The following is a 21,112-nucleotide window of genomic DNA, read 5'->3' on the forward strand; positions in this document are numbered from 1 at the left end:
CACTGTGGTTTCTGCTCCTAGATAATATCCTTACCAAGACCCGTTACCACAGCCACCATAGTTATGTACAATCCATTCATGGCTTCTCCCAATGGTTTTCCCTTCGTATCTTACACTCTACCTTCACCACTATGTCAGTATATTTGGTCCCTTTCCCCCTAACTCACATCTTCCTCTTTCACCATTTCAAATTCAAGCCTGTCCACAGTTCTCCTGTCTTCTGCCATATCCACTGTTGCAACCAATATTTACTCGCATTCCTGTCGGCCACCAAGGATATCAAACTCATCCTGCTCTGTCTGCAGCAGCCATCTTGAGCTTCCAGTTGCATGTCATTTTAACTCTCCTCACACTGACCCATCCATCCTCGACCTTCTCCTTTGCTACAGAGGCCAAACGCAAAATGGAATAATAACATCTTGCATTCCATTTGGGTAACTTACAATTAAATGGCATAAACACTGAGTTTTTCTAATTTCAGGTAACCCACACCCCCAGTGGTGTTCTTCCCCATACACCGACCTATACACCTAGTTTTCTTCTCTTTGTTCACCTTTCCCTTCTGTTCCCCTACTTGGTTCCATCTGCCCATTATCTCTTCCCTATCTGGTTCCACCTATCACCTACCAGCCGTGGTCCCATTCCTCACCTGTGCTGCAATATATTGGCAATCTTTCCTCTTGGTCCTGATGCAGGGTCTCAACCTGAAATATCAGTGTATACCTTTTGCCTCCACAGATGCTGCTTGGTCCACTGAATTATTGCATTCTGTTTTCTGTCTCTCGATGTTGGAAAGTCATTGCGGAGTCAGGCGGCAAAATTTCCATTGCAGAATGCACAGCTTCTGACCAGGTCTAGTAAGTTTCTAGTCAATGGTGGCTCCAAGTGTATAAATGATAGGGGATTCACCAGTCATAATGGTGTTGACTAGCAATAGAATTTTTCATGACAAATCAGTATTAATAATTTTGAACCATTTATTTCTGAAAAAAGTAACTACTGACCAAAAACAAATTATGAAAATACATAAAAAAATGTACAAAACCATTAGCATTTATTACATTATTGTAAAAACTTCAAAAGCCACATATACAAAATAAGTCTTCATTTCTCCAAAAATCCCATCTTCCATTAGCTGTGGGGTATAAGGCACCTGCAAAAGTTATAGGGTTAGGAGTTTTTTTTAAAGTAACACAAGTGCATCTTTAAAGGCTGAACAATATTAGAAAGCCTTGCTATCAAAATGGTGTTTGAAAATTTGTGCTGGAGACTGGAAGCTTGCAGGACATGTTTTAATAAATGCAAACTAGGAATGGTGACACAAACTATATATATATTTTAAATGGAGCACCAAAGACCTTGGCATGCAGATACACATGTTCAAGAACAATTATTGCATCAACTCCCTATACAAGGCTTCCCCTTCTGGCAATACCTTCCACCATTTCATACTTCTGATATCAAAACAGTTTTGGCTACTTCCTTAATCCTTTGGCACTTTACCCTTCTTGGATCTCAGTTTGTTTCAGCCCCTCATCTCATAAAATTTTCACTCTCTTTTACCTAACCATGTACTGTGAAAACGTTCTTGATGAGATAGCTTCACTGTTTTCTTCCCTCAGCTTCTGTACCAAGTGACTACTCATGCTCAAGTGATTTCAACCATGCTCTCTTCCTAGAGTCCACTGCCTTCCTATCTTCCCTGAACCTTACAATTCCCCCACTTGTTTTCATTTGCTACTCCATTGGCATAGTCACCTCATGTGATCTTGCTACTCCCACCAAATTTAGTGTTAATCACTCATTTTCTTAAATTGTTCTTTTCCAGCTGCACCTCCCACATCCCTTGCTTTTACTTTTTTTTGTCTAAAATAAACTCTCCAAATTCACTTGCAGCTTACTCTTAGCATCCATTTACAAATAGCTGGTCTACTCAACCATCCTCCCATGCACACCTTTGACACTCCAGTCCCAAATTAAAATCACTACTGACTCTGGACATTCACTCTGCTATGGCAGTCATTTCCATTTCCTTAGGTTTCAGAAATGCAGATGAATGGTGGCAGAGGAATAACTGGTTTAGTGTTCACCAGCAGATCTGGCTGGACTACAAAGCACCAGCAGGCCCAGTTTGTGTCTACAGCAACTGCTCACTATTCCAAGATCATTCAAGAATGCAAGGATAACTCCCTGCTCCTTTGCTGCAAAATCTTTTTAAATTGTTCACTCTTCTTGACATAATTTTCTGCAACAAGCAAAGAGATAGGAGCCACCTTTTACCTCAACACTATCTCTCCCAACCCTCCTCTCTCCAAATCATCAGTTTTCAAACATCCACTTCTGGGTGAGTGGAAATTTTCTCTCATGAAATATTTGGAAGTCCAAAGCCAGTGTCTTTGTCCCTGCAACAAACTACATTTCCCAGCCACTCACTTCATTGTCTAGGAGGAAGCCAAGCCAATTGCCCAAGGCTGAACAAGATTGCTTGCAACATTGTCATCTTATGGAACCACACATCTGCTCATACAAACCATTTATTCCCGCTGCTGTAACATTACCCAGCTGTCCCTGTGCAATTCATTTGCAACCTAAATCTTCAGTGCCATGTCCATATCCAGATCTGACTATTCCAACAAACTCCTGGCCAGCCTCCCTTGTTCTTCATTCTGTAAACTTTGCAGTCAACCAAAATTGCTCTCCATGTCCCCTCCTCACACCAAATCCCTTTCAACACTTTCTCAATTACATTGGCTCTTGGTTAAATAACTACCTTGGTTCCTTCCTCCCCAAAAAAAGTTTTCTGTTACTTCCCCATCTTCAGTTTTACAACTCTGAAGACATCTTCTTTCCTCCATTTACATAGAACAGTACTGCATAGGAACAGGCCCTTTGGCCCACCATGTCTGCACCAACCATGATGCCAAATTAAACTAATCCCTCTGCCTGCACATAGTCTATATCCCTCTGTCTGTTCATGTATCTCAAAAGTTGCTATTGTATTTTCCTCTACTACCTCCCCTGGCAGTGCATTCCAAGCACCTACTACTTTCTGTGTAATTCTGGACAATTCTTGAACAACCCCCATTTTTAATCATTACCCCACTGGCAACTGAGACTTCAAGATGCTCAGGCCTTAAACTCTGAAATGCCCTCCCTAAATCACCTTGCTAGCTCTTGTCTTTCAACTAAGCTTTTGATTATCTACACTAATATCTCCTTGAACAGTCAAATTCTGTTCAAGAACATTCTTAGTGATTGAGATTGAGGTTGTGTTTTTGTACAAAATTTGATAAAATGAGAATTGTATGGTATAATCTTTGGTGTACTGAAAAATAATACATTCATTGCTCAGCCCTCTGCTCAAATATTGTCAGGTTTCAGTCCACAGTATAGAGGAATTTATCCATGCAATCTAATATGATAAATTTTGGCAAGCAACCTGAAGTACACATTTCAAAAAGGTGTGAAGATTTCAAAAGGCTACATACATCAAGTATATCAAATATCATCAATCTCCTTGGGTGGATGGTGGTATCATGGCATCTGCTATTTCAAACGTATCAATTATTTCCTGCCAAGCAAAAAAAAGTGTACTTGTTAAGATACAATTTAGTTGAGATTCTTTACTCAGTGACCATGATTAATATTATAAAATATTGGAAGCACATGTTAATCCAACTTTTGGTGAAACCAGCACCTAAACCAAATTATGAAAATTACCAGCTTATAGATTCATTATTTGGACATAAAATAATTTATGGTTACCAGGCCAAGAGTCTTGTGTAATGGTTAATAATTACTGCAATTGCTTAAACTACATTTTCTCAAATGTTATTCTTCACTTGCCAATGCTCAAGTAGAACACTGGAGTTCCTGAAGTTAGAAATAGCACTTTACAAACTCAAAGTAGGAGCTGGTAGAAGAATCAATTACAGGTCGTTCGCAGATTACGGAAGGGCTACGTTCATGTGAACTGTTCGCACCCCAAATGGTTTGCAAGTCAGAAATGTAGCAGTGAACCAAGTTCCCAGGCAGAAGATGCCTGCAGCCCCACAGCAGCCGGCAAATCCATACCACTGGTCTCCCTAACAATAGTTCGTCTGTATGGGCTATATCCAAATCAGGCTTTCATAAGCTGGGGAGGACCTGTACAATAAGCAAGCATATTATCGATCAATTTACAGACTTTTTTAAAAAAATAATACATGAGCTGCTTTGAAAAACAATACAAAGCCAGTAAAATAAATGGTTGTGTGGCTAAGTTTGCGGATGACACCAAGATAAGTGGAGGAGTAGGGAGCATAGAGGAAATAGAAAGAATGCAGAGGGACCTAGACAGTTTAGGAGAATGGGCAAGAAAATGGCAGATGAGATTCAATGTTGAGAAATGTGCAGTTGTACACTTTGGAAGTAGAAATAAGCGGGTAGATTATTATCTAGAAGGAGAGAAGATTGATAGTGCGGTAGTACAAAGGGACTTGGGGGTACTTATACAAGATACCTTAAAAGTTAACCACCAGGTTGGATCGGTGGTTAAGAAAGCGAATGCTATGTTGGCATTCATCTCGAGAGGTATAGTGTATAAAAGTAAGGAAGTGTTGATGAGGCTCTACGGGGCGCTAGTGAGGCCTCATTTGGAATACTGTGCGCAGTTTTGGGCCCCGCATCTTAGGAAGGATGTGCTGACGTTGGAGAGGGTTCAGAGGAGATTTACGAGAATGATTCCAGGAATGAAAGGGCTTAAGTACGATGAGCGTTTGTCGGCTCTTGGACTGTACTCGCTGGAGTACAGAAGGATGAGAGGGGACCTCGTAGCGACATTTAAAATGTTGACAGGTAAGGATAGAGTAGATGTGGCTAGGCTGTTTCCCTTGGTGGGCGTGTCCAGGACCAGAGGGCACAATCTTAGAATTAGAGGGTACAGTTTCAAGACAGAGATGAGGAGAAGTTTCTTTACCCAGAGGGTGGTGAAATTGTGGAACTCCTTGCCACGCACAGCAGTGGAGGCCAGATCAGTGGGGGTGTTCAAGGAGGAGATAGACAGATATCTAAATAGTCAGGGTATCAAGGGATATGGGGATAAGGCTGGCAAATGGGATTAGAATAGTTTTTTTTTTCTCTCTCTTTTTTTCCCACCCCATTTCTTTTTCCCTTTTCCTTGGAGCAGACTCGATGGGCCGAATGGCCTGCTTCTGCTCCCTTATCTTGTGATCTTGTGATCTTGTGAATAATTTGTAAATCTTGAATTTCATGAAGATGAAATTTTGTTAGCTTTTATTCACTATACCTACCTTCCACTCTTGTTGGCTCAAAGAAATAACTGTCTGTTGTCTTTGTTGCTGTGGTCTATCATTACCCACACCTTCATTTACTGGCTCTTAAAAACAAGAAGAAAAAAAATTTCCTTGGTGTTATGTACCAGCAACAGAAGAAACACACCCAGTCATGTATAAGTGTTAGAAACTATTTTATTAATAACTACTTATGATAATAATAAAAATAAAAACGTTAGAATGTTAGAAGTAAAAATGTTATATCTTAAACATTAACCCCAAAACTAAACTCGAAGTATGTGTGTGGCAAATTCCCAAACTCCAAGTCCAGGAATAGTTCTCAAAGTTCAGTTCAGCAAGCCATAAGGTGAAACGTGAGCAAAGGCTTTTGCAAAACCACTGTTGACTGAAGAGAAGATGTAAAGAAAATAGAAGTTACGAAATCCAAATGTTCCACGATGGAACCCATATGACACCTATCTCCAAAGGTTTCCATTGCTTTGTTCTGAAGTATCTGCCACCCTGAAAGGCATTCGAATTATGGCCATCCACAGAAATACCTGTTTCCTTCTACAGGTTAACGACAAAGTGGACTCCACTGGATTATTCCAAAAATCCATACGTGGATTGTAGTGACAGACACAGTTATTGTTTTTTATCCATCGATACAGAGACCAGCAGGCAGGGTGTCCCTCTCCCTCTCCTCTGACTGTCTGCTCCAAAACATCAGCACATCCTTATCTCCTGTTGTTGTCATAATCACGCCACACACACACACACACTACTGTGCTGTCTTAAAGGGACATTCACCAAATAGTAACCTAATCCGTAACACTGGGAACATACCAAAGCATTTTTTTTAAAAAAAAAGTAACAGAAAATAGCAACTTACCAATAATCGGTAGTTTGTCTTGATCAAGCCCAATGGCAGCAAAACCATCCTTTAAAAAAAAACAATTTTAAGTGGTAGTTAATGATTTAGTCAGATACAACTTCAATCATGAAGGTAACACAACTTTTAGAACAGAGTACTTCATATAAAAATGCAACTCTAGTAAGTATTCAGACCAGATTTAATAGTTGTATAAAGACCCTTGAACTTCAGATGAGAGGGGTTGAAAATGAGAGAGACTGAAAATATTTGAGAAGTCCTGCAAAACTGCAGGCAGAAATGTGGCCACCACTTTCCCAGGTAGACTCATCACCTGTCTCAGACAGAAAATCTTGACTTTGCTATAATGAAGGAGTGTACAATATTTTTACTGCAGGGAGGGCCAGATTTAAAATCCCAACTACTTCCAAGCAACACTGACAAGAAACTTGTGAACATAATAGGAGTAGGCTCTTTGGCCCCTCCTGGCTACTCCAACATTCAGCATGATATCATTGCCACTTTCCTGCACTTACCTTATACAGGGGCATGCAAAAGTTTGGGCACCCCTGGTCAAAATTTCTGTTACTGTGAATAGCTAAGCTAGTAAAAGATGACCTGATTTCCAAAAGGCATAAAGTTAAAGCTGACACATTTCTTTAATATTTTAAGCAAGATCACTTTTTTATTTCCATCTTTTACAGTTTCAAAATAACAAAAAAGGAAAAGGGCCCGAAGCAAAAGTTTGGGCACCTTACATGGTCAGTACTTAGTAACACCCCTTTTGGCAAGTATCACAGCTTGTAAACGCTTTCTGTAGCCAGCTAAGAGTCTTTCAGTTCTTGTTTGGGGGATTTTTGCCCATTCTTCCTTGCAAAAGGCTTCTAGTTCTGTGAGATTCTTGGGCCATCTTGCATGCACTGCTCTTTTGAGGTCTATGCACAGATTTTCGATGATGTTTAGGTCGAAGGACTGAGGGCCATGGCAAAACTTCAGCTTGTGCCTCTTGAGGTAGTTCACTGTGGACTTTGAGGTGTGTTTAGGATCGTTATCCTGTTGCAGAAGCCATCCTCTTTTCATCTTCAGCTTTTCTACAGACGGTTTGATGTTTGCTTCCAGAATTTGCTGGTATTTAATTGAATTCATTCTTCCCTCTACCAGTGAAATGTTGCCGTACCACTGGCTGCAACACAAGCCCAAAGCATGATCGATCCACCCCCGTGCTTAACAGTTGGAGAGGTGTTCTTTTCATGAAATTCTGTACCCCTTTTTCTCCAAACATACCTTTGCTCATTGCGGCCAAAAACTGCATCAGTCCACAGGACTTGTTTACAAAATGCATCAGGCTTGTTTAGATGTTCCTTTGCAAACTTTTGACGCTGAATTTTGTGGTGAGGACGCAGGAAAGGGTTTCTTCTGATGACTCTTCCATGAAGATCATATTTGTGCAGGTGTCACTGAAGAGTAGAACAGTGCATCACCACTCCAGAGTCTGCTAAATCTTCCTGAAGGTCTTTTGCAGTCAAACGGGGGTTTTGATTTGCCTTTCTAGCAATCCTACGAGCAGTTCTCTTGGAAATTTTTCTTGGTCTTCCAGACCTCAACTTGACCTCCACCATTCCTGTTAACTGCCATTTCTTAATTACATTACGAACTGAGGAAACGGCTACCTGAAAACGCTTTGCTATCTTCTTATAGCCTTCTCCTGCTTTGTGGGCATCATTTATTTTAATTTTCAGAGTGCTAGACAGCAGCTTAGAGGAGCCCATGGCTGCTGATTGTTGGGACAAGGTTTGAGGAGTCAGGGTATTTATAAAGCTTTGAAATTCGCATCACCTGGCCTTTCTTAACGATGACTGTGAACAAGCCATAGCCCTAACGAGCTAATGAAGGTCTGAGACCTTGGTAAAAGTTATCTGAGAGCTCAAATCTCTTGGGGTGCCCAAACTTTTGCATGGTGCTGCTTTCCTTTTTTCACTCTAAAATAGTACAAAACAAAAATAATACACTAATCTTGCTTAAAATGTTGAAAAGAATGTTTCATCTTTAACTTAATGACTTTGAGATCAGTTCATCTTCTACTCACTTAACTATTCACAGTAACAGAAATTTTGACCAGGGTGCCCAAACTTTTGCATGCCACTGTAATCCTTTAACTCCCTTAAGATCCAAAAGTGTATCATTGGTCTTGAATATATTCTGCAACTAACCTCCACAGCACTGTTTAGTAGAGAATACGGAAGATTCTCTCCCTTCTGGCGAGGCTCCAGACACTCGAATCAGGGAAAACAAACTCTGCATCTAGCCTGATAACAGTTTGTTTTAATTAGACTTCCTCTTACTCTAAATTCAGGAGCCTGTCTGCTTAATCTCTTCTCAGCCAACAAACACATCATCCCAGGAACATTCAGAAAAATATATAAAAGCTGTGTTTTTCTTTACAGCTTTGTGCCTATAGTGGTAGACTATGAAGTTGGAAAAGTCATTTTGTAAGACTGGAATTCAGACAAAGATCAGAAATCTATCTTCCGTAAAATCTAGAGTCAGAGTTATACAGCCCAACTCATCCATACCAATTAAGGTGCCTTTCTGAGCTAGTCCCATTTGCCTTTGTTTGGCCCATATCCCTCTAAATCTTTCCTATCAATGCACCTGTCCAAATATCTTTTAAACATAATTGTATCTGCCTCTACCACTTGCTCTGGCAGCTTGTTCCATATAGCCACCACCCTCTGTGGGAAAAATGCGCCCCTCAGGTCCCCTTTAAATCTTTCCCTCCTCACCTTAAACCTATGGCCTCTAGTTTTAGACTTTCCTAACTTGGGGGAGAAAAGCTGTGGCCATCCACCTTCTATGCCCCTCATGATTTTATAAACCCCTACAAGATTGCCCTTCAGCTTCCTTCACTCCAGGGAACATAGTCCCAGCCTAACCATCTCTCCTTACAACTCAAGCCCTCCAGTCCTGGCAACATTTTGTGAATCTTTTCTGCATCCTTTGCAGCTTAATCACAATCATTCCTTTACTATGGTGACCAGAACTACATACAATATTCCAGGTGCAGTCTCAGCCACATCTTGTATAGTTCAAAAATGATGTCCCATCTCCTATATTTGATGCCGTGGCCAATGAAGGCAAGCAAGCCATACACCTTCTTAACTACCTTGTCTACCTGTGTCGCCCCCAGCTGGCATTTTAGTTTAAACAAGAATGGAAGGGAGCTTAAAGGATACGTGTACCACATCCAAAAACGTGGTAAGTATTGATTGTCCTATTTGGAAGTAATATTGACTGCAGGCCAACTGCAGGATTTAGGAGCACAGCATTCAAAGACATCTTATTTTTAATGAAGACCACACAGAAGAATGGACAGTCCCCAGAGTTAACTGATCCTGACTAGGAAAGCAGTAATGATACAACCGGCTTCAGCACTAGAATTAGAAAAGGGATTCTCATCTGAAGCAAAATCATTATCAGCTGAAAATGCCAGTGCAAATTTATCAGGTTTATCTAGCTAGATCCAGCAGTGACAGCCCACAAATGAATAGCTTACTAACACTTTCATGATGTACCGCAAGATGACCACACTCATGGGACTGAAACAGTGAAAAGTTTGTACATCTGGAGAAAGAAGATACAAACATGACATCCCCCTTGCATACATGTCTTTGTAAAAAAGCATTTTAATGCCAACAGCTGCCCTTCAAGCCAATTACTTAATGTAACACTTACTCTGACAATGAAGGAGACATGGAATATGTTCTCCACAGTACGTGAATAAGAATGTGGATCAATTACAAAGTCAAAGAAATTGATTGGTGTTTCAGCTGAAAAGATAACAAATTAATATTTTCAATTAAATTATCGCAAATACAAATCTTACAAGTAAAACATTGGTCTTCGAAAATGTTCTGCTTTTCTTTAGAATAATGACATGGGATCTGTTATGGTTACTAGAGAAAGTAGACAGTACCTCAGTTTAACATTTCAGATAAAAAAGGGACCTCCATCACCATATAGTTTCCTTTGTATCACACTGCAGTGTCAGCCTGAATTTCTGCACTCAAATCTTAAAATTTTGACTCAAAAGTTGATAATGCTAGTAACTAAGCCATGCTGATAACTTAAAAATAATGATGTGCTAGGAACATATGATGTACTAGTATGAAGTCAGAATGCATTTAATACTTGAGGAAAGGCATGAGGATGATGGCTGCAGCAATAGGTTTCCATTATAAAATAGGTAAGACAAGGTATTTCTTAGAGTCTTTCTGGATAATTCAGTGGTTTGTTGCAGTGTTGGTCCATGATTATTCTTTTGGTGGTGGTATAGTGGTGAAACAGATCTGTGCAATATCAGCAATAAATTTTAATAGATGACACATCACTGAACAATTTAAAATTCTGCCTTAAATAATAAGGACAGATTATTTCAGTACACCGAGTTTTCACTTTGAGAGAACAGTTTTATGGGTGTAACAGTTAGCATGCTGCATGTACCATACTCACGGTCAGATTTGAAGTACTCTTGCAATAGTCCTAATATCCTCTCCACTTCCTTTTCAGTTGCTTCTTGGTGAGATTCATCCATTTTCTTCAACTTCATATGCAAAACAAAATAGCAAATTATAGAACAAGGTTGCTCAAAATTAACTAATTATTTGCAACCTAAGAAAGATAAATAAATTAGCTAAAAGCAGCCTTCCAAGCTGCAGAACTTGAGTTTTACTTCAATTTTATTCAGTTATTTATTTTCTTTATAAATGGCACTATGTTCACCCATGTTCATTTGGCAGGCATTGCAATTCTTAGTGTTAGAGCAGAGTGACAATGGCCTTACCAGAGGCAGTCTGAAAAGAGAGGGCTCAACTTTTAGTTTAAATGTCAAAACATTCACAATTGCCTCAATCTGGTCTGGATTTTACAGTTAAATCCCTAAACCAAACTATAGCAAATTGACACAAGTCCAAAGACTGGTTTTGTTGTACTCAGATTGTCCCCAAGAAAAAACAATAAGTTCCATTTATACAAGACCAAATTATCACTTTAAACTTGCTCCAGATTAGCATGAGCTTCAATTAATCATTTGACAAAAAAGTTATTTTTTGTACTTCAGCAAAGGCAAATGGTTATATGACACCTCACAACCTCAAGGTGTTCTAAATTCCTTTACACTCCAAGTTATTAATTTGAAGTGTAAATAAACAAATGTGGCAGCATGAAGTGATAATCATTTCAGGAAGAATAACTGGGATAAATAAACTCATTCATAGGGATAAATTATCTACTCATCTTGGGATCTTGATCATCATACTGAGTAGATAGAGCAGTCATTTAGTATGAAGACAAAAGAGACGGCAGGAATCTGAAACACCAAACAGAACACTGGGGGAAAAGAAAATCAGTGAGTCAGTCAGCATCTATGGAGCCAAAAGGTGCAAGTCAATGTTTTGGTATGAGACCCTACATCAAGACAGAGGAAAGAGAAAAGATTACCAGTATATAATAATATGACAAGGTTGGTGGAACAGAGGCTGGTCGGCAGTAGGTGGAACCAGATGGAGAGGTGACGATGGGCAGGTGAAACCAGGTTTTTGGGGTGGGAGAGGGTGTGGAAATGGGAAAGGTGAACACAGGGAGAAGAAAATTAGGCAGATAGGTGAGTGTGTGTGGGAGGAAAACACCAAGGGTGTGGGTTACCTGAAGTAGTTTGGTATTTTATCCAAAAATCACCACCGTTATCTGTGCTTTAGAAGTCCTTGGAATGGGGCTTGAAACCACAACCTTTCAACTCTGAGACAAGAGAAAGATACTGAAATTGGTGTTCAGAGATGGTCACAGTGGGCTGCCATACTCAGAAAATGTATTTACGATCAAGTGGCTTGTCATCCATAGTGTGGTATGCAGTTGTGTTGACCAGATAGGTGTCATTCAGTAAAGGTCATTGATGACAATTTAAGCCTCACAATATGGTCTTATCACATCCCAAATAGATTTCAAAGCACTGATTATTCAAGTCTGTACAATTCCCAGCATTAAATTATTGGTGCAGGTTCCATAACTAATATTTTTAAAATAAATTTTCCTGTACATTAACATTTAAACCCTGTCATAAAGTAAGCAGAACCATTTTCACAGCTGCAAGTATGGTGATTGTATGAAGAAGGTTAAACATATTAGATGCTTCTGCAGAATATGCTGCACAGCAAATAAATTAGCAAATGCATCCATTAACAGATCAATTGGTTCTCACTTAAAAGTTAATTTTAACATGTCAGTCTTATTCCAGGAGCTCAGGATTTATTTGGAAAAATACTGTTACGATCTTGTGAAAATATCTGCTCTATATTTTCTGAAGAATCTGCATAAAGTAAAAGACATTTGCCTTTGCCATTTGTAACAATGGCAAACTTACTACATCATGGATTTTTTTTTGAGGATACAAAGACAAGCTCAAAATGAATAATGACAGTAAAACATTATCAGTTCTGGAGCAAAGTTAAAGTGTTGGTTTGGGCTTGTATAAATGCATCTTGTTATTTATTTTTAGGGATAAATTGAGCACAACAGAAATATTCTTTAGATACATGTCAAACAGCTTGGTCCAATTATGAGGATGCCACAGACAGTTAGCTAACTTCAACCAGGGATATTATACAAAACATGGATCAACAATATGGATGTGAAAAAGTATTCATTCTTCTCTACTGAAATATTTAAGATGGAACCAAATTCTTAAAACTGAAAATATAAAATGAATATTGCACACCAATGGCCTGACAAAGAAAATCAATTCTGCAGTACACAAGTAAACCATGCATCTTATGATTTAAAAAAATCACTTGCAAACATAGATCTTTTAATTTCAACCTTCCTCCACGTTGGTCAATTTATCGCCGACATGGAGAAAAAAAATTTACAGATATCGATATACATATTCTTAAAACAAGTCCTTAAAGATACCCAACAACAAAAGAACTACAATAGAGAAGAGCTTGCTATCTCTGTTTGATAACACTTGTATGAATGTTTTGCTACATTAAAGTCTACAATAATCATAACCCGCTTCCAGACTGTATTCAGCCCACCATGTCCACATTAACAGTGGGCACCCGTCAATATTAATCACACCTTGCAGCACTTGGTCCATAGCATTCTATTCCTAGGCAATTCAAGTGCTCATCTGGACACTTACATGCTGTCAGTGATTCTGCCTCCACTACTCTCATTGCATTCCAGGTGCTCTCCATTCTGAGTGAAAAAGGTCCCCTTCATACCCTGACAAATCTCTTGCCTCTTACCTAAATTTATGTCCTTATAGTTTTATTCATCGCGGTAAAGGGAAAAGTTACCTGCAATCCACCCTATCCAACCACTTCATAATTTCTGTACACATCCATCACGTCCTCTCTAACTTCCTCCTCCACTCCAGAGAAAACAGACCCGATCTCTCCAGTCTCTCCTCATAACCAAAACATTCCATTCCAGGCAACGTCCCGATGAATCTCGTCTGCACCCTCTCCAATCACATCTTTTCTATAGTGTGGTGACCAGAATTGCACACAGTCCTCAGCTGAGGCCTGGTCAACATTTTAAGTCAGAGCAAACCTCTCTCCCTACCCCCCCCCCCCCCCGCATTCAGTGCCCCAAATAATGAAGGTCAGCATCCTACATGCTCCCTAACCACATTATCTACCCACTCTACCACCTGTAAGGATTTTTGGACATGTACACCAAAATCCCTCTGTTCCTCAATACTCCATAGCATTCATGATGCATGTCCAAGCCTCATTAGTACTCCCAAAATGCAACACATCACATTTATCTGGATTAACTCCACCTACCATTTCTCAGACCATTTCACCAACACATTGATATCACCCTGCAGCCTAAGACTGGCCTCCACAATATTAACAACTCCACTACCAATCTTCAAGTCACCTACAAGCTTACTGATCACACTTCTTACATCCTTATCCAAATCATTCATGTATATTACAAACATCAAGGGCAGCAGCACCAATCCCTGTGCAACACCACTAGTCACAGATGTCCCATCACAAAAACTACCATCACACTGTCTTCTAATACCAACTTTGGATCCAATTTACCAACTTGCCCTAGGCCCTAACCTTTTGCACCAGTCTCCCATGTGGGATTCTGTCAAAAAAGTCTATGTAAATCACATCCACTGCACTGTCCTCATCAAGACATTGCCTCTTCTTCTTCAAAAAAATTTAGTCCGAGAGATTCTGCCCTTGACAAAACCATGCTGGCCATCTCTGGGGCATTATCTGATTATGCCCCATCTTTCCAAGTAATCATAAATCCTGTCCCTGAATTTATTCCAAACAGGTCCTCCTCCAATCATCTGGTACCTCACTTGTGGCTAACAAAAATGTTAAAATGGCAGTTATTATTGTTGACAGTCCAGTTTTTGGTTTTCCACTGCCTCAATGAATGAACAGACTTTTGTCATTTTAGATGACAGATTGAATTATTAGACTGAATGGACATTTGTAGTTCATCCTTGGTTGTTCTAAACAATCAAAGGCTTAGCTAAGCTACATAAGAATAAATCCATTCAATGGCATTGCTGCTACGTCCAAGCCAGTCTCATGATAGGCTCCCTTTCCTTCACATTTTGTGAGCCAGTTTAAATTTTAAAAGTTAATAGAAGTTAAAAATCCAACAGCTTTCAGGGCCATTATAATGTAATTACTAAATGTAATTCAGTTTCATGCTGAGGTATTAAAAAAACATGGACTCCGGATTGCTATCTAATGCATTACAATTACCTAGATTATTTCTATAAAAGAATGTTTCTGTGTTTATGTTGAGGAAAATGACAGGAAGTTCACAAATATTGGCTAAATGAACAAATGTTTACTTCCTTGTTCAAATACCATCATGTTATTTCAAAAGCCAGACAGCAGATAATCACAGTATACAAATCTGATTACACTACAAAGCATTCTTCAATTTTGTGCACGTCAATGTAATACAAGCTTTTTTGGTGCAGAAGCAGAAGAAACTTGTGCTTGAAGTAATGTAATACACACTCCCTGCAGTTGCCATCAAACAAACCTGTGTAGGCATTATTCTGCGTTCTTCCTTCGTTGGAACTCTCTTCTGCCTCTCAGTTCTCTGTCGTGGAACTGGAGGTTCACTTTTGAAAGATCCCAACCTGCACCGTAACAGAAACATGGTTAACTTTGTAAAAAAAACACATCTATGCAGTGACTTACACCATCTCAATTTCCCAAAGCACTTTACAGTGAATGAAATACACAAGTCCAAACACCAGAGTGCTGCTTTTGAACATGAGGTGCCACATTAAAAATCCATTGTCTACAATAGCTGGAGAAAAGTATTTAACTTACATATAATGAAAGGCTGGAGCTCTTTTAAAATACTTTTCTGCTTCATTTCCTAGTTTAGTCCAGGCATCCTTCGGAAGCCACCCTGTGGATTCATCATCTTCATCACTCCCTTCAGTTTCCAGTCGTCTCAAACCCATGAATGTTAACTGCACAAAAAAAAATTAAAAACTCAAAAGGTGGCATAAATAGCATTTCTGTGTACCAAACTAACTAAATCATTTTTGACAATGATACATTAATACAATTTGTCGTATTAAGATTTGTACACCAACTTTCATATCATACTTAATGGATAATTTTTCCCACAGAAAAATGCTGGCTAGAAAACAATCCAGAACACGTGCATTGCCACAGCCAATAATCTAAAGATGGGTATAATAACTTAGCTGACATCTCTCTTCAATTTAAACACAATGTATTGTCATATTCTTGCATACATTCTTGCCAAAAAAACTGCTATGCCAGCACCTTAGATTCTAACTTTTATGAAAGTCAAAAGAGATTTAAATTATTAGAAAGCAATACCTTCAGTTAAATCAATATGTTACTTGCAAGTGGAAGACAATCTAAACTGACCAAACCACAAAACAGTCAAACTTGTCTGCTGGATCCCTTTTCAAAATGTATTGTTTTATGGCTCGAGAGCATTGTTGCAAAGGCATGCAATTATCAACCAAGCCTTGAGAAAGTAGCACACAGCCATATCATGAACTGTTACAGTCCTTTTGGTGAAAGTATCCCAGTCTAAGTGGATAGGGAGTTCTGGAATCTACATCCAGCCACAATGAAGGAACAGTCATACATTTCCCTAATAAGATACTGTAAGACTTAGAAGGAACCAGAGGGAGATGACATTTCCAGGTGCCTGCTGCTCATCATTGTTTGTGCAACAGATCACAATTTTAGGAAGTGCTGTTGGAGTAGCTTAGGCAAGTACCCACTGTGCACTTTGTAGATGGTACACACTGCAGTCATGATATGCTTGGGCAGAGTTAGTGAATGCTTGTGGTGGTAGATGAGTCAAGCTTGCTACTTTGTCCTAGATTGTATTGAGCTTCTTGAGTGTTGAAGCTACAGTTGTCCAGGAAGATGAAGAGTATTCCATTACACTTCTGATTTGTGCCTAGTAAGAGATGGAAAGGCTTTAGGGAGACAGAAGACACATCTCTTACTGCAGGATATTCAGTCTCTAACCTATTCTCGTGGGCACACCATTTTTCTGGCTAGTCCAGTTAGGTTTCGGGTCAATGGTGACCAAAGTCCCTCCTATCCCTGGGAACCCACTAGTTTATTGGTGGTGGGCGACTCCGCAAAGTTAAGGCAATTGAACGTCAAAGTTAATTAGATCCCATTTCTTAGTGGAGGTCTTATTACATGGCATGTGGGGCATAATGCTACTTGCCACCGATCAACCCATACCTGAATGTCGCACAAGTCATGCTGTGAAGGTACATGTACTTCTTCATCGCTGAGCACATGAAGATGGAATTCAAACTGTGCAAACCTAAGCTAACACTTCCACTTCTGACCTTACGATAGAAAGCCATTGATGATTCACTAAAGATGGCTTGGCTTGGGATGCTGTTCAGTGCTTTTGTCTGCACTGCATCCAGCACAGACTCTTGGCTATTTCTTGCTGAAGACCGATTCCTGCAACAATGTGGATCTCAGGAGACCCCAGTGAATAACTTTTTCTTCGGCACTTACATGCAGGGCTCTGTTAGTGTTCCCCGGCTCGATAACCATGCTACATTGCGAGTTGAGTTATGAGATTACAAGCTGCAGTGGAATACAATTCTGCTGCTGCTGAAGAACTGTAGCACCTCTCAAGTGCCCAAATCCGAAGTTCTGGAAGTGTTCTGATCACAATTAGTGCAGTGGTAGTACTAGACAACACAAGAAAGGACCCTATCAGACAACACAACGGAAATACCCCATGCAAAGGCAGGACTTTGACTCCAGTGGTTATTCCTACCATGGATGTGTCTGCCACAGTCAGTACACAAGGACAAGCAGCTTTATCCCTTATGTTGGTTTACACAGCACCTTCTGCAGAACCAATCTGACAGCAAAGTCCTTCACGGCTTGACCATCATGATCAGTGGAAGCCGCTCTTGGTTATCAATATAGTGATCGCACCTAAAATTTGCAATTGCTAAGCATGGTTACAGAGCAAGCTGTTCCACAGCCTTGGACAAAATGAAATAAAGCGGAGCTGAACACAATTCCATCTTCCAAGTTCCAATGAATTTGAAAACTTTAAGATTTTTCACTTTGATAAACAAACAAGCCCCTGGATATAACCACTCCACAGCATCATTCCTTATGCCTAAAAACATTTTACAAGGAATGAAACTTTCTTACCAGTTCCTCTGCAAAGACTGATGGATCAAACACCATCATGTCTGTGTGCAGCTGATTAGCCTTCTCTTGACCCAGATTTGTAGCAAGTACAAGAAACTGAGCATCCAGGGCTGCCTCGCTGGTCTGACGTACTGAAAAAGGTACACAGTGAAGCGCTATTTCAGTTTTATTAACAAATTTTAAATCTTTTACCATAATCCAGCTACTGAACAATGTTACCATCTCATCAAAGAAATGAAAAAATGGATGTTAAGTGAACACCAGAGAATTAAGGGGCAGAAAAATGCATCAAACATAAATTAAGCCCACTACAAACACCTAACCACTTTTAGTTAAAAGTTTTAATTAATGGAATAACAGTAAAAACTTATCAAGTGCTATTTTAGCCACTTTAGTTGACTTGAATTAAGATAAAACTTCGGGTTTTCATTGCTCCTCGACTATTTCATTCCAATGTATTTTGAGTTAAATGGTACTCACCTTTGGAAAACAATTTATTAGCTTCTTCCAGTGCTTCTGTTAATTTATTACTGTTGGGTCTGATCATGTCCTCACGATTCTCTGAAACATTGAGTAGAGAAAATAAGCTTATTAGGAAATCACAAAAAAATTGAGTACCATTTGTGATGACACTCAAGAGGGTTATATAGATAGGAGGGGATGAGGTCATAGCAGAATACAAATTTAAGAATAAAAACTTAACTCATTTGAGGAGACCTCAAGTTCTGGAGCAAAAAACAAACTACTGGAGAAACTCAGCAGATCAAGCAGCATCTACGGTGCAAAAGGATAATCAACGTTTCAGGTTGACACCCTGCATCAGGACTTACAAATGGTCTCAACGAGAGAGTGGAGAAGGCAGAGGACTGACAGGTAAGTGTGGAAGTGGGAAGGGGATTTGAAATGACATGCAAACTAGAGGTCAGGATGCCCATTGTGGACAGAGCACAGACGTTCCACAAAACAGTAGCCTGGTTACGCTTGGTCTTGCTAACGTAGAGGAGGCTATATCTCGAGCACCAAATGCAGAAGACGAGGTAGGGACAAGTGTTGCACCCTCTACCATATCAGGGGAAAGTGCCGGGGTACAAGGAGGGCTGAGTACGTAGGTAGGAAGGAAGGAATGAGCAAACCAGGAAGTCACAGAGAGAGTGGTCCCTGCAGAAAGCGGAAGTGGTGGGAGGGGAAGATATGGTCTGGATGCCCAAACAGGCAATATAGTTTATAAAACCCAGGATAAGCAGAGATCGAAGCAACAAATGAAAATCAAAAAACTGCAGATGCTTAAAGTCAAAAAACCAAAAAAATAGCAAAAACACCCAGAGTTCTGACAAAGGGTCCCATCTGAAACATTAACATCTTTCCACAGATGCTGCAAAGCCTGCTAGGTGCTTCCAGCATTTTCTGTTTTTGGTCCAAACAACAAAATGGACATTATGGAATGCTGGGTTACACAAATCCATAAGAACTGCATCAGCACTGGAAGAATATCAGCCCAATGAATCAGCCATGATCAAATGGCAGAGCAGACTTGATAGGCTGAATGGCCTAATTTTGCTCCTATGTCTTATAGTTTAATTTGTAGCGGAACATTGGCCTCTTGGTGAACCATAAGAAGTGCAAAACAAAAGTCTCTAGGAGGGTAATAGAACAAGGCAGAAATCCTAGCTCATGCAAAAACTAACATTTTACACAAAACAAGGATGGATATCCTCCAGTGAAGCTGGGCTCCCAACTGAACTGCTTAAAAAGGCACTAGTCACAAAATTACCAGTATCATGGACTGAAGCAGTCCAACAGAAACAAATCAAATAGTAAATTTTGGATTTCTAAGCATTGGACTAGGTTTTAGAATTCAGTCATGAGATTCATGCAAAGCAGCTTTTAAATGAACAATACAGGTTTGGAAGCCATGAAAGGGGTCAGTGACGTTGGTCTAGGGAAATCTTATTGGCATTCAGGTGAAGACTCCATATTCTCTTTCACAAAATCTATAAACTAGCAGTTGTACTTATAAGTTTGGCTCCAGCTGCAAGTACCATAACAAAATGCTCACTTTCACCTCAAAAGAGCAGATAACCCACACATCCCTACATACATAATTGTTTTGTTAACTCGAAGGTAATAGTCAATAAGTTGATTTGTGGAGAGCAAAACAGATCATGAACTCGAGCTTCTCTTTCCACAGATATTGCCTGAGCATTCCCAGGTTTGTTTATTATTTTAGATTTTCAACACCTGCAGTTTTTACAGTTTATTTTTGAGCTGCAGTATTAAAACACGTCCAGTCTTCACCGCACAACAGAGGGCACAGGTAATCCTACATTACAGGTTGCTTTTGTTTAATACCCTGATGGATGTGCCGAACTGAAAGGTGGATTACTTTTCCCTTCGATGAGAATGAGGCAAACAGGTGGTTGAGAGCAGAGAGAGGCTCATTACTGGAGAGACAAAGAGGCGAGGAAGCCCCTTAAATATTGTAAATATGGGATTGGGGTATCACCCCAGGGAGCCACACGAGTGGCATCGGTGGTGTGTTTTTTTATATAGAAAGTAATACTAATGATTGAGCTGTACATGAATGTAAAGGTTTGCACCGTCTTATTATTGTATATAGTTTGCCTTTTATCATGAATAAAGTTTATTTTGGTTAAGAAAAAGAGGCTCGTTACTGGAGCGTCAGAAGGGGCAAGCATTGGTGAAGAGCGCCCTGGGAGGCCCGCCGCTCACTCACGCTGAACACTGTTGATGAGCTCCCGGTACTGGTGCCTCAGCATCCTCCGGCGGTTCGGGTCATCGTCCCGGGCCCCGTACAGGATGCCGTCGCCGAGGTCCTCGTCCTCCGTCATGGTGCAATCAGACACGGCCGAGTTCCTCCTGCCGTGCGGCTGCCCCCCCAGTCCCGTTGGACGTGCTGGCCGACGAACGGTGGGAGCTACCGCTCTGATGCATCACCCGGGCCCGACTTCTACTCTCCGACATTGTCCGCAGCCGGCCCACCTTTTCTAGGTTACGTCATCGCGGCAACAGTACGCGCTGATGTCATTGACGTGCACCGGAAGTTGGTTCTTAATCCTCGTCGTTTTAGCCTTTCACTGAGTTGTTGCTCAGATTCCTCTGAAGGGGAAAGGTTTATATCTGATGGTGTTAAAGTTTTAAACAATCAGTGAATTTGGGAAACATTGAGCAAGTTAAGGGAGCATTGTGGGCTAGCTCTTCAG

General features: G+C 40.1%; 1 protein-coding gene across 1 annotated transcript; it reads right to left on the minus strand.

The window, feature by feature from the left end:
* Positions 1-1,039: 1,039 nt before the first annotated feature.
* nsmce4a (NSE4 homolog A, SMC5-SMC6 complex component) lies at positions 1,040-20,877 on the minus strand. Its single transcript, XM_052027784.1, has 11 exons — positions 20,626-20,877; positions 18,372-18,452; positions 17,892-18,022; positions 15,528-15,673; positions 15,232-15,331; positions 10,654-10,744; positions 9,877-9,971; positions 6,166-6,214; positions 5,292-5,377; positions 3,489-3,571; positions 1,040-1,153 (listed from the first exon to the last, which is right to left on the minus strand). The coding sequence occupies exons 1-10, from the start codon at positions 20,738-20,740 to the stop codon at positions 3,509-3,511; spliced, it is 957 nt and encodes a 318-aa protein (XP_051883744.1). The 5' UTR covers positions 20,741-20,877; the 3' UTR covers positions 1,040-1,153; positions 3,489-3,508.
* Between the last annotated feature and the right edge of the window lie 235 nt (positions 20,878-21,112).

Source organism: Pristis pectinata, chromosome 12 (assembly GCF_009764475.1).
Source record: "Pristis pectinata isolate sPriPec2 chromosome 12, sPriPec2.1.pri, whole genome shotgun sequence".
NCBI classification, from domain to species: Eukaryota; Metazoa; Chordata; class Chondrichthyes; order Rhinopristiformes; family Pristidae; genus Pristis; species Pristis pectinata.